Source organism: Opisthocomus hoazin, chromosome 15 (assembly GCF_030867145.1).
Source record: "Opisthocomus hoazin isolate bOpiHoa1 chromosome 15, bOpiHoa1.hap1, whole genome shotgun sequence".
Taxonomy (NCBI): Eukaryota; Metazoa; Chordata; class Aves; order Opisthocomiformes; family Opisthocomidae; genus Opisthocomus; species Opisthocomus hoazin.
Window position 1 is genome coordinate 26,245,158 of NC_134428.1, and position 14,013 is coordinate 26,259,170.

The 14,013-nt window shown below is 54.8% G+C and overlaps 1 protein-coding gene and 1 long non-coding RNA gene across 2 annotated transcripts in view; one reads left to right on the plus strand and one right to left on the minus strand.

Annotated features, from left to right (window-relative positions):
• HS3ST4 (heparan sulfate-glucosamine 3-sulfotransferase 4) overlaps positions 1-2,017 on the plus strand; it is a 62,247-nt gene extending 60,230 nt beyond the window's left edge. Inside the window, exon 2 of the mRNA XM_075436559.1 lies at positions 1,165-2,017. Within this exon, the coding sequence (XP_075292674.1) occupies positions 1,165-1,801 (637 nt within the window). The 3' untranslated portion in view covers positions 1,802-2,017. The remainder of the gene's footprint in view (positions 1-1,164) is intronic.
• Positions 1-14,013, minus strand: part of LOC142363252 (uncharacterized) — a 32,456-nt gene that overhangs the window by 6,739 nt on the left and 11,704 nt on the right. The window lies entirely within an intron of this gene.

A 14,013-nucleotide genomic window follows, 5' to 3' on the forward strand; every position in this document is an offset into this window, starting at 1 on the left:
TCTTCGGGGCAAATTAGCCAAAAAACAAACTGCGCTTCGGGTGGGTGTGCCCAGGCACGAGTGTTTGAGAGGCTGGAAACAAAAATACTCTCACCCTCTGCACTGCACAGGTCAGCGCCTGCACGGGTCGCTGCTGGTGGGCGAGGCAGGTTTTTCACGGCTTTCGGGGTCCAGCCAGTCTCCCACCCAGGCACATCTGTTACGGGTGATGCAGCGGGTGCCGGAGCAGAGCCCTGCGGGTCAGGGGGCACGGCAGCAGGCTGGGGCTGGCCATGGCACACGTGGGAGCTGGAGCTGAGCGGGTGCCTGGCCCACGACGCTGCCCTCCAGCCTCTCCAGCACCCGGCTGCCGAGGAGGTGTGATAGCGGCTGTAATTCTCTTGCCATGGACATCACTTAACACCTTGCAGCTCCTTATGATAATCTTTAACTGTGGGCAGCTGGGACAAGCATTTACCTCTTCATTTTCTTAGATATAAATGCTATCTCGCTGCAGTTTCATTTTACAATATGGTAATATGCTATCCAGGAAAGTCTTGCTACATGCTAATTTATCCAGTAGGCAAATTCCTTTTGGCTAATAAAAGTGCTTGCACAGGAAGCTCAAAACCCAGCAGCAATTAATTATTGACAGAGCATGTGAATTAGAGATAAAAGAAAAGTCATTCTTTCTCACACACAAGATAGTAAATAAATTTAATTATTGTACTAGAAGCAAGGGATCTTATTCTGTATTAAGTTTTATTAGCTGAGACATTTAAAAGCATGTCATCATAACAAAAAGGTCTCGTGTAATCCTAACTGCACCACTCTGGTACAAGGCTCTGAAGTGAATAGGCTTAATTGAGCAAATGGAAGCAGATGGCTTGCTGAACAGACAGGTATTGTACAGGTTTATTGTCAATTAACTTTTGTCTACACATGCCTATGGCGAATTGACTGTATAATGTGTTACCAAGGCTGATTTAACACTTTAGGTGCCCACCAAGTCCCCAGGGTCTGAGAAGAAACAAAACCAGAAGTGCTTTGCCTCCAGGGCCCAGCGGTGTGGCAGCATCCCTTCTCCTGAACGTCCCACCAACGAGTGCACGGGGCAGGAGGGACACTGTGGTGTCCACCTGTGCCTGATCCCTTGCTAACCACCCCTCCTCTGCTTCTGCACAGGAACGTGATGCCCAAGACGCTGGACGGCCAGATCACCATGGAGAAGACCCCCAGCTACTTTGTGACCAACGAGGCCCCCAGGCGCATTCACTCCATGGCCAAGGACACAAAGCTGATCGTGGTGGTGAGGAACCCAGTCACCCGGGCCATCTCGGACTACACGCAAACACTCTCCAAGAAGCCAGAGATCCCCACCTTCGAGGTGCTGGCCTTCAAGAACCGGACCCTGGGGCTGATCGATGCCTCCTGGAGTGCGATCCGCATTGGGATCTACGCTCTGCACCTGGAGAACTGGCTCCAGTACTTCCCCCTCTCCCAAATCCTTTTCGTCAGTGGCGAGAGGCTCATCACTGACCCAGCTGGGGAAATGGCCAAGGTCCAGGACTTCTTAGGCCTCAAGAGGATTGTGACAGAGAAACATTTTTATTTTAATAAAACCAAGGGGTTCCCCTGTTTAAAGAAGCCAGAGGACAGCAGTGCTCCCCGGTGCTTGGGCAAGTCCAAGGGTCGAACTCACCCCAAAATAGACCCAGACGTCATCCACAGACTGCGGAAGTTTTACAAACCATTCAATGTCATGTTTTACCAAATGACGGGCCAAGATTTCCAGTGGGAGCAGGAAGAAATTGATAAGTAGAACCATGAAATCAGGAAAAAAGGTCTTTTCTTTTGGGATGTGAATCGTCGTTAGAGACCCAAAACTCACCCGGGGCTAGAGGCTCAGCCTTGCGAGCGCAAGACTCCTGCACTGTCAGGGCTGCAGCCAACGCTGCCCTGCGTTTCCAGCTCTGAAACCTTCGCAGCACATCACCTCGGGCTGCGCTCGGGCTCTCCCCCCAAGACGCTGAGGGGCTGGGGGCGGGTGGGAGGAGGAGGAGGCGGGGGGAGAGGGCTCCTCGGGGTGACGGGATGCTTCTTGTCGACATTTTGCTGCCGGTGTCCCACTCGCAGCCAGGCAGGCAGGACCAGCACCTCCTGCCACGGCTAGCTGAGCGGGAGGGTGGCTCACAGAACCCCGCGGCGTCAAGACAAACCAATAGATTTGATTTCTCCTGCCCTGGATTTCAGTTTTGCCCAAACAGCAGCATCAGACCCGGTAAATTCAGGACACGTGCATTCACATGCACACTGGTATCTGTGTGTGGAAGGAATAAAGCCAGTTATGCTGCAAAGGAACTATGTACAGAAACTTCATTTGCACCAGACATTTCAATTACTTGTTGCACTAAAGCTAGTATTTACCAAGTGCCACAAAACACCTCGGCCCGATTCTCCTCCGACGGATGGGTGTAATGCCACTGTTGGAAGACAGTCGTTCCTGCTCAGTGAGACGAGAACCGGGGCCTCCCCGGCCTCCCCGCTCCTCCTGGAAGCCAAACCGAAGACCATGTCCAGGGACAGGCGCAGAGCGAGCCAGGGTCTCGCCGCCCGGCGCGGTGCAGAGCCACACGAGCCCACGCAGTGCCTCCCGGCCAGGCCGTGCTGTGCCCTGCTCCGTGCTCTGGAGCCAGGCGTTCCCGGTGGGAACCGAGGGGGTGACGGCAAGGCAGAGGCGTGGGGGATAGCCCCAGCATAGGAGCTGGCCAGGGCTGGCCATCGGGCCCCTGCCACCATCCTTCATTTGCACCTTGAAAACGAGATCTCTGCTGCTTGCTGTTGGCAGCCGGGTTTGCAAAATGGGGAAGCAACCTTCATCTTTACTTCAGAACTACAAAAAAAGCAATTAATTCCCAGGGTGAGCACTGCTCTGCACAAAAAATGTGTGCTGTCTAGTGGAAATGGCCAAATCATATGCTCAGCCAAATCTGGTAATCCTGGTAGAAACTGTAGAATAAACCCACATCCCAGCTGGATCCTCCAGTAGCGTGATGGGAGCTGCGCGCTGGAACCAGTGGAGAGCAGGACAGCAGCACTTCGAAACAGCTGCGCCGTTTCCATCTCCACTACTGAGAGCAAAACAGTAAGAGAGGCAACGAAAGGAACAAGGCAGAGCTACCGTTGCTGAAACGTTCCCTTCGCATGGGTGATTACTAAGGGCACTCAGATATTGCTGGTTGCTTTCTTCATTTTAACGAGAGGTGAGGATGCTCCCCAGGTGCAGCGTAGCTGCGAGTGTGCCCCCCATCCCCACCTGGGTGCTGGGTCCCTGCCTGTTGGAAAGCAGCAGAGATGCGGTGAGGGATCACCGTAGGAGGACCAAGACTCAGTTTTGATTAAGGTGGCAAGAAATCCCTGCTGATCCAACTAACCAAATGAAATCGCTGCTGCGCTGGGTAACAAGCTGAACCTGCTTTGGGTTTCATGGCCTGTCGTGTGGTTCATTACGCCATGAAGTGGTGCTGGTGCCTTGGATTGGATGAAAAACGAGCTGAAGCCATTTGGAAAATTTACACCGTGGGCCATGCTGGAGGGGTACCACAAGGTCCTTGCTAACGTCACGTCAGTTCCTATTAGCCTGGTTAGATTTAAAAACAGCTCCTGACATAACATGGTTTTTCACAGACCCACAAATCCCCACATTATTACACGAAAATTGGAAATATGCAATAGGAGTAATTTCACAGTGTTTCACACGTTATTAAAATGTCAGATCAGCTCCTAAGGGAAAACTGTTGTTACACAACCCAGTGCAAGCAGCTTGATGGATTCAGTGGGACACTGAGGGGCCCTTCGAGGCCCAGTGTCCAGGCTCCTCACCGCAGTGATATCTGGAAATATCTCCCCGTTCCCAGTATGCTGCGGACACCGTGGCGCTGGCCCTGATGGTGCTGAGCAGAGCCTGCCAGCGGGGTGGCCCTGGTCACCTGCTGGGGGGGGCTTGGTTCCGGGGAGGACACGGCCCGGGCTCACAGCGTGGCCGGGACCTGGCAGGCTGGCGGCTGTGTGTGACCGCAGCTGTCACGGCCATCAGCGTGGCATGGTGCATCGCCTCCACGGCCAGAGCTTGGGCTCTCAGCCTCTGTCTGCAGCTTCACCAGGAGCAGCTTTTCTCTGAGCAAGGTCTGCTTGAGCTTGAACGCACCCCTGAGAGCCCCCGTCCCCACCCAGCAGTCCCCCTGCACACCCCAGCCGTGCTCTGGTCCCGTCCAAGCACTGCTCCACCTCTCCCTCCTGTCCCCAACTGCCATCAAGCCACCACCACCACTCTTCCCATCGTGTCCATCGCTGGAGGGACAGGAGATCTGAAAACGGGTTTGTCTGAGAATTACAGCCCGACAAAGCACCCCGTTAGAAAAGGCACAGCAGCATCCATCTGGCACTGGGACAAAGCAGGGCTCAGCCCGCAGCGGGGGCAAGGCCCTGGAGCGGGGACCCAGAAAGGGGACCCGGCGCAGGACGCAGTCGCCCTGGCCCCCCGGAGCAGCCACTCAACAGTTTACAGAGGCGGGGGCGGACGGGAGGTGCGGGGCCTGCCTGTGCCTCCCCGCCTGCACCCAGCTCTCGCTCCCCTTTCTGCCATATATTCAGAGTTTATTTTTTATATCAGCTGCAATCTCCAGCTCAGACCGCGGACACTGACCGCCCCCCCCCCCCCCCTTCGCAGCGCTGGAGGGAGCAGGCGTGCCGGCCGTGCTGGGCGGGGGGCTCGGGGGGCCCAGGGGGTCCGGGGGGGTTGGTTCTGTTCCATGCAATGCACCCCACGTCCCTGCCCGCCAGCCACAGGCGTCTGCCATGCTCGGGAGGGGTCTGACAAGGGAGGGTTGTTCTCTGGCTGGAGCGTGGCCTGCCAAACAAGAGAGAATCAGGTTAAATAACACTTTTTTTTAAAAAATATTCCAATGTCAGCATTAGAATACACAGGAAATTGAATTTTGTATTTGATTTCAATTAGCAAAGCATAAATTATATTTAATTTTGTACACAGACTGGGTGATTCATTGTTCTGGAAAAGCTGGTACTTTAAGGTTCAGAGACTGGAAATGCGGAGTTAGTCTTTTCGGAAACCAAACTGCTGTGCTGCAGCTTCCTCCGAGCCACGTCTCTGTCTGTCGGTGTCACTCTGTACCCAAACAATATGGAAATCCTGACCTGAACACTTGAACCCACAGCACTACACAATAAAACGTTGTAGCAGCTGCATTTCTCCGCTCCATTTCTCCCAGCAGCACCAACACCCTGCAAGCGGCCACCCCGACCTGCTCCGCAGCCCAGCGCAGCCCCACCGGTGCCGAAAGGGCTGGGGGAAGGCGCGTGCCACAGCCGGGACCGGGACCAGGACCGCAGGGTCCAGGCATGGGGGGTTTCCAGCCTGGTGGGCTGCATCTGGAGAGGCCCTGCATGGGGTCAGGGACCCGCAGAGAGCACAACCTCTGCTTTTCTCTGCAGGCAGGGCCCAGCCACCGGCCGGGGACAGCGGGATTGTCCCTGCAGCGAGGGACAGATTTACTCGCTAGCCACACAGCTCAGGGTGCACCTCCCAAGGTCACAAAGAACGAATCCCCGAGCAATGTCTGGGAAGTTTCACTTGCTGCTGATTAAGGATAAATCAGTGGATAATAAAAAGAGAGAGAGGGCTGGCTGCCAGGCAAAGAAATTAGGGGGAAAATTTTTTTATCTTATTTTGTGTGCACAATTTCCTGCTAGTTTGAAAAAAGCTATTTCACAGCACAGCCCTATTGTGTCATCTGATAAAACCACTGAAAAACTTTCATCAACAAAATTAGGAAGTAGTGAACTATAAAATTGCTAATTATTTTCTAGTAAATTTACTTTTAAATAACTTTAGACACCAATTACAAGCACCATTAAGCACCATTAACACTGGGTATATTTACCAAACAAGGATGGAATACTTATTATTCAAATCAAGACCATTTTGGTGTAGATTTTGCTGTTTGAAAAGCTGTACCCTCTTACCAGATGTTTAAAAAGTCATCAGAAGATCAATTACACCTCAAATGTAGTCAGATCCCTAACATTTGAATTGTGGCACGACATAATTCAACCCCAGAAACAAACACCCGTGTGAGCAGGGACTGTAATCCTGAGGAGCTGCCCCAGCAGCGCCTGCACCTCGGCACCGGGCCAGGGACAAAGTGCTCCTCTCTTGCAAGCTCCAAGGAAGCGAGTCCCGCGTTTAGCTGGCCCGGCTGTCCCTTGCAACATCTCCTTCCCCTGCTCGGTGCCCGACTTCACCACCCTTCACACACCCCTTCGTGTTGGGCCACCAAGCACTGCTCCTCCCGGCAACCCGCTGCCGTTTCGTCCCTCCAGCGCCGGAGCCGGGCGCCTGTTGCTTCCACCCGGGCTTTGCTCCCCTGCGCAGCTCCGCAGAGTGTTTGCCTGCTCCCTCGGCCCACGGGACCGCCTGCGGCGAGCCCATCGCTGCGGCTGCCATGGTGCTGGCGTCGCGGTGCTGCCATCGCGGCACGCCTGGTCCCGGCACTGGACGCGCTCCGCGCTGGGCTGAGCGGCGGCCTGCGCCTCTTAATTGGACGTTGCCAGGCGGCTGTCAGAAAGCTGGCTGCAAAGCTGTTACCTGCTCCCACTTTCCCGCTGTTATCTTTGACATCCTCATTATTTATTAACTGCCCTGCACCCAACAGGCTGCCACCGATGTGGAGATGCTCTTATTATGCAGGCTCGATATGCCGCCTGCCTTCCAAGGTCACGTCCTCCAGGATGTCTTGCAAACCAGATTGAAGAGGTACCAGCAAAGAGGCAACATGTTCTGTATCTGCCGATGACAAGTTTCAAAAAGAGCCCTTTGAATGAGGATAGCATACTCGAGGATGATACAAGACCCTGTTGCATACTGCTTTTCCCTACCCTGTGCGTAGCAATGAGCTTTCTGCACCGACGTCAGCAAACACAGGAAACCAGAGCATCGGGCAAGAGCTCCAGCCGTCAGCTTTCGCACACTGGAACAAAGCTTTTCCCTGACACCCGAGCCGGGGAGGAGAGCAACGTGGGGATTATTTAGCAGCCCAGGTTGCAAACCCGCGATGACCTGCAACAGCTTTGTCAGCACGAACAAGCTCCTTTTTCCAGCCCTCTGCCGCTGCCTCCATGGTGCCTGTGACCCCACGCACGCGGTGCGGTGGCTTTTGCGCCCTGTGCCAACAGGCTGCGACCTCCCCATTTTTCCAGGCAGAAACATCAAAACAAACCAATGCTCTCAGCTCCCCAGCTTTCGTGGTGCCCTTTGCTCAGGTTGTATTTTGTTTTGCTGACCTCAGAGACTATCCCTCTATGAGTCACTCGCTGGAAGAAAAATCTGGTTAGAAAATTCTTGATGCCTTTTGAGAAGCTCTTCTGACTTCAGGTAAAAGACTTGAAATCAGAAGAAATAATTTTGGGGTCACTTCACTATTACTTTATACCACCAACAGGGATATTTTGGAAATTTTTAGGTGTAACGCAAGGTCTAGTAGCCCAATAGATATGAGCACTTGCCCATACGCACCCCAGGCAAGGGCAGAGGCTGCCAGATCAGAAGGTTTCTTTGTGGAAGGATTTACCTACAGATTAAAGGGAATTTCTGCTCTAACCCGGTGATGCTCCAGCATGGCAGAGCAGAAGGACATTGGGGCTTTGCAGAATAATGCAGAGAGCTCCCCATGCCGTCAGTGTCCGGCCCCGCCTCTGCTCCGGGTGGGGTAGGGCACGTCTCGCCCGTGCCAGAGGGGGTCCGCCAGACCCCCAGCAAAAGAGCTCAGAGGAGCACGGCCGGGGCTTTGCCTTGTGCCAGGCTGGCAGCAGGGACTGCACACAGCCGAGAGACCTCAGCCGCCACGAAGATGACATTCACCTGCCGCTCACTCACCCTGCTGCAGAACAAGCTGCGCAGCCTGTGCTTGCCCCTGTGTTGGCAGAGGAAGGTTGGTTTGCTGGCTCACGGTTAGGGTGGGCATTGCCTCAGCGTGGCTGAGGAGCCCCTCGGGGAGGAGGCAGGCATCCCCCGGCCCCCAGCAGCTGCGTGGGGAAGGAGAGGGTCTGCAGGTGCTGGGCCCTCTCCCCATCCTCAGAGGCGGGATGGAGGGCCCTCCTGCAGACCCCCTCCTCGCATGGCCTGGGGTGGGCTGCCCGGGAGGTGGGCTGCCCCACTGCGCCCGTGCTGCACCTGGGCACGGGCCGGGAGGGAGCGTGCACCGTGTGCGCAGCCCTGAGGAAAGCAGAACTGAGAGGAACCGGGGTTGTTTCAACAATACGTTTTGTGACTAAAGTCATTATGTGCAGAGAGATGTACGGGTAGCTGAAGGACAGAATTAATATAGTAAGTAATCCTCTCCCTTTAGCAATATCTTTCTGCATGAAATAATGATTTAATGTCTAACTTTTTCTAGCATACACATTTCCTCATAACAAACACTTATATGATATGCAGCTATTTATGTTTCAAGGCAAAAAGCGTGGAGTGTAATGGACTCTACTCTGACTATCTATCCGTGAAGAAATTTCACTGTACCATGGGAAACGAGGAAAAACATTTTATTTGGAGACAGTTTCTTTCTAAGTTGTTCTTATCTTTCTCCCTTGTTCTGTGTTGGATCTGCATGACCCTGAGTTGCGTGTCCTGCACATGGGGTGTCTGTGCCCTCCAGCACCCCTGCCCAGCTGGGACTCCCTGGGCAGGTCTCACTGCTGGCACGCGGCCCCATCCGGGGGGTTTGCCAGTGCCTCTACGCGGCGGGCGGCACGAGGTATCGATGCCGTGGAACGGTTACAGAGGATTCTGCACAGATGTAGTGCGCCCGTTTGGACCATACAGCTGTTGAGTAGCTAATCCTGTAACCTTCAGCAGCGGTGGGCACAACCACCAGTGTCTGAGCGGGACGCAGCCCCAGGGTGGTCCCTGCCCCGGTGGCACTGGCAGCGTGCCATGGAGCCCATCACGGCCCCGCGAAGGGGCAGCCGCTCTCCAGCCAGCCGACCCAGCTCTGTGCCAGCCGCTCCAGCCTTCCTCCCCATGCAGGCCCCCGCAGCATGGACCCATCCCGGAGAGCTGGCCCGAGGGGCTGGGCGCTGCTTTCCGAGGCTGCAGCGCCCAGCCCAGGCAGCCCTGGCTGCTCTGCAGCCCCAGTCAGGAGGCTCTCAGCTCTGCTACTCGCTCTTCCCTCTGTGAGACTAATATCCAGGAGAGAGACCTGGCCTGCGTGGACTCTTGCCTCTGGGGTGTTGTTCTCCTACTGTCTAAGGCAGATCCCACAAACATCAACACCATGCAGAAGAAATGAGCTGTTCCCCAGCAGTGACACACTGCTTAAACGCACTGATCCAGATAACACGAGAGATGTCTGTGTAATGAAGGCAAACGACACATCTGGCAATTTTCCACCCAGCTGACAGAGATAAACAGTTATAAATATACCCCATTAATAGCGTAAGCATCCTTCAAAGCTTGTCTTGAGAGTCTGCGTGGCCAGTGTGCAGCGAGCAGGCTGGAGCTCTGGCTGGGCGCCTGCGCGGCAGGTACAACAGAGCCATCAGGCTTGCAGCCCCTCGTTAGCAGAGGCGGAACGAAGCGAGGCCGTGGCAGAGGGAGACACTTCCCAGGAGGAAACCAGGGGTTATGAAGCCGTGTGACGGGCAGTTCTGGCATCGCCCTGTCAGGGGGCCGGCGCGCCAGTGTGCCCCCCACGGACTGACATCCTTCCCCCTCCCCAGGGACCCCGCACAGCACCCAGCCTTGCCAAGCAGATGGGCTCAGCGGGGGTTCAGCCCTAGTTTAACGAGGGAAAGATAAAGGATGATTTTTGCCTGTATTTTCGAAAGCTACCCGCAGAATCAGTTGCAGTTAATGAAAGGAGTGAGGAATACATAGGTCACTGAGGGTGACCGCACTCCCCTCTTGAAGGATTTTGTCTGAGCAGAATAAGCGTCTGAGAGCAAGTCCGCTGACAAATTCAACTCTTCTCAGGGAATGTTTCCATTCATGTGACAATTCCCTGGTCCGTCTGAGTAATATTTTTAAGGTTTTTCACTGCATCTGTGACCTGCGGCTTTTAGTTCCCTCAGGCAGAGCCCAGCTGTGTTTCCTCTCTCGCAGGCATCTCCTGCTCGTGGGAGTGAAGCTCACGGCCTGGGCTCTGGCAGGGACAGGCTCCTGGCAGCAGGAACCACACCGTGCATGCGGACCAGACGAGCAGGGGCTCTGCTGCGCGTGGGCACTCTCGCCCGCTCTGCTTCTGCCATGCCCCGAGCCCAGCACCCAGGACACAGTGCCACCATTTCCCTCCTCGGTGACCAAGGGAGAGGGGTCCACGACCAGGCAGCACGCCCTGGGCACACTATGGGAGATGGCAAACGGACTCCCACCTCCTCCGTGCGGGCTGGCTGCTGCAGCTGCAGGGCCCCGGGGCCCCGCACAGGCGGGTGCCCGGCTCTCGCCATGGCCCAGGGCAGCAGTGCCTGTGTCCCCAGCGTCCCGCACGGCCGGGCAGGTCTGGCACTGCACAGCACCCGACACGTCCTTCTCTGCAGAGGAGCAGGGCACTCAGCCTCCGGTGCGGAGCCGGGAGGGGAAGGGGGGGGTCAGCATCTCCCGTGTGCTCGGCCCCAACCCCAGGGCTGACCCAGAGCAGCCCACGCCGCCCCACTGCGCCCTGCCTCAGCAGGGGAGCGGGGCTGCTGCCGAGACCCTTCCACCTGGACCCTGCACGGACAGGCCCGCAGGAGGGTGGACGCAGAAGCTGGGGACGCAGCAGAGGCTCCGCTGCCTCCAGCCTGCCCCGCTCAGCAGGCTGCCAGCCGGGGGTGAGACCCGGGACGGGCGTCACTCAGCCCGGCTCCGAGCGGGAGGGCTGGGTGCTGTGCCTGCCTGGCAACACCCTCCCCCAGTCCAGCACCGTGGTAGAGGATGGAGGAGTGTGCCATTTCCCCAGTGTTCCCAGTTCACCTGGGAAGAGTTGTCTCATCACAGTTAATTCCTGTTAATTTCACCAAATTTCTGAGCTCTATGACTCTCCTTGACGGAGGCCAAGCAATTTACGGCATTTTGCCCAAGCATCAACGATTTTGGCTGCCCTTTGTGGGCTGACCTGTTTGTCTAGCAAAGGTTTACTGTCCAGCAAAGGTTTACTGTCCAGAAGTTTTCTTTGTCTTAAAAGTCCACTGCATCTCCTGAGCCAACTGAGGCAATTTCTTAATCCTAAACACTGTCACCGCCGCAGCCTCTGCCTAGCATGGTACCAGCCTGCAAAGACAGTTCATTAGTGACTATACAAAAAGGCTCTCTTCATCCGGGCTGCAATTTGGCCACTTCCCAGTTCACACAATCTGTCAGAGTTCACAGGAGAGGAGGTCCTGCTGAGAGGGGCTTTGCAGTTTCTGGAGAGCTATGGCTCCTGAGCTGGAGTGCATACACAACAGCAAATGCTCGGCTCATCCACTTGGTCGGGGGCCACCTCTACAGGGTAAGATGGAAAAATAGTTTAACAAACATTTTCTCCTAGCAAGATTTAATAATAAAATCTTAAGTCTGGTGTTTTCCTTCCAGCTATGACAACTTCAGTGGCAAAGTAGATTTGTTGGATTTACAATATGAGAATTACTGTCAGAAAGGAAAGAAAAAAAACCCCACAAATCCAAGCCTGTGTTCCCAGAGACATACGTTGGAAATACTCATTGGAAATAATGCCCTGAGAACTGTAAGTTTTAGCCCCATTCTATTAGGGAAAATGTCTTTTCATGCAACTCAGAGAGGGAATGGCATATGCCACTGGCTTGTCCATCTGTCTTGCTCTCTTTGCAGCAGCACAGCTCTCAAACAAGAAAGTCAGCCTTTGGTCCTGTCAAAAACTGCAGCATCCACTTTCTTATTTTAAACACAGAAAACAAGAGCTACACAGCAACATGAGCTGGAGCCACGGCTGTCACACGCGCAGGTCAGGCTTTCCCAAGGGTGCTAGGTACAAGAAGAGCAGACAGACTCGGTGCTGGCACAAGCCCTGCACCAGCGGAGACTTCCTCCCGTGACGTGGAGCCAACAAGCTGAACTGCACCTTCTTGGAGGTCATCATACACAGAGACGCAGCCTCCCCGTTAAAGCCCGTGCCTTGCCAGAACAGGGGTGCTTTTCGGATGCTCCCATGTGCCCATGCACCTCATGGGCTGCAGGGTTCGTTTGGGAACCGCAGCTTCCCATCAGCCCTCTGTGCAGACTTGCACAATTGGCCCCAATCAGGTGAAATTCCCCTTTTCAGGTCGGAAAGGTTTTTTGCATTTTGAATATATAAGCAAGGAGCCAGGCCGAACAATAGGCTCACAGCCCTGTGCTCGTGCTGGCCTAGTGATCTCTGCAGGAGCGTAGGGCTTCTGGAGATTTAAATGTGTGCGCTCGTGCAGAGGGTGTCTTAGGAGCTGTGCACTGCCTGCTACGTTTCCTCCTCTACCCAACTGCGTCTTTCTTTCCTTAGCTCCCTCCGCTCCTGGCCTGATTGCAGCTGTCAAATTGTTTCTGCTAAAGCCTTTTTCTCCCCGCTTTTGAAGCCGTCTCTTCCATCCATTCTTCCCAGCTGTGCCCAGGTGATAGCAAGTGCTCCTGCTGCGGGGCTTTACTGGTTTGTGTTCTGGAGAGCACCCGCAGCCTCGCTAGTCACTTTGGGAGTGCTCTCGGGTGGTATTTGCAGCTCCCTTTGGATTCCCTTGGAAAGCACGGTACGGTCTGGGTCCAGACAGACCTGTGTGCACTGGAGCTGTCAGCCCATGTCCCAGCAGAGGAGCAGGAGAAGGAGCTGCACAGCTGGAAGGTGGCAGAGAGAAGCGGTGCCCCGGGATGGCGCATTAAGGGCTGCTTTATCCCTGCTAAATCACAGAGCAGCCCAAACAGGCATGATTCGGAGCTGGGTTTCAGTTTAGATGTGAGTGTGCTTTACCCATGACACGTACTTTAAGAGAAGCAGGTTGCGGACTCACTTTTAAAGCTTCCTGGAGGACAGCTCCTCAGATACTCCAAAGTCACCCCTGCGGGGGTGCTGCTGGTGCTGTGCGTGTGGCTGCCGCCCCGATGAGACACGGACCGGGTGGAGGGGGTGCTCACAGCCTGGGGTGCCTGACTCTGCTGGTTTCTGGGCCATTTACACTACGGGTTTCTTACAGCTTACAAATAAAATGCTGTCGGCATGTTTCAGCATCACCAGGCACATGTCTGCTGCTGCGGCCTTCCCCATGCCATTGAGGAATCCTGCTCTGTGTGGGCACAGCTGCTCAGATATAGCCCACACAGCACCTGTGGCTTCTCTGGTATTCACCTCCTTGTTAAGGGTTTAATAAGTTTGTGTAACTTTTTGTTAAGCAGTGAGGAAATGTTTTCCAGGGGAAGCTAATTCCAGCACATCCTCCTTGTGTAGGTTTGATGTTATGGAACAGTGAGCCTGTTGAATTAATTACCATACAGCACTTCACTTACTCAGCTGATCTGCATATTTCACTCGAGGATGAGGGAAGCCTCCTGGTGCTGGTAGGATGCTCTCAGGGTTGCAGCTCCAGCCCCGAGGCTGCAGAGAGCTGCCTGCTGCCCCACGCCAGGGGTCTGCCGGTGGGCTGGGGCTGCCTGCCTGACCCCCTTCTCCAGCCAAATCACGGTAAGCAGGACCTGCAAGAGGCAGCACTACCTCCTGCCAGAATTTGTGTTCATTCATGTGTAAATGCCCAAAGCAGGCACTGCCCCAGCAAGTGGACCATGCCAGCCCATGCCCCCTCCACCCCAGCTCATGGGGGGGAATGAGTAGAGCTGCTCCGCAGCTCCCTCCTAGGCTGTGCTCACGGAAAGATATACAAACGCTTCTGGGATCCAGGCATTTTTTCATCTTGGCACGAAATTCTTCCAGAGATGATTATTTGAGAGATGAGTCACCAAATACAATAGCAAAGACACATCCTTGACTTACTGGCAGAGAAGAGAGATGT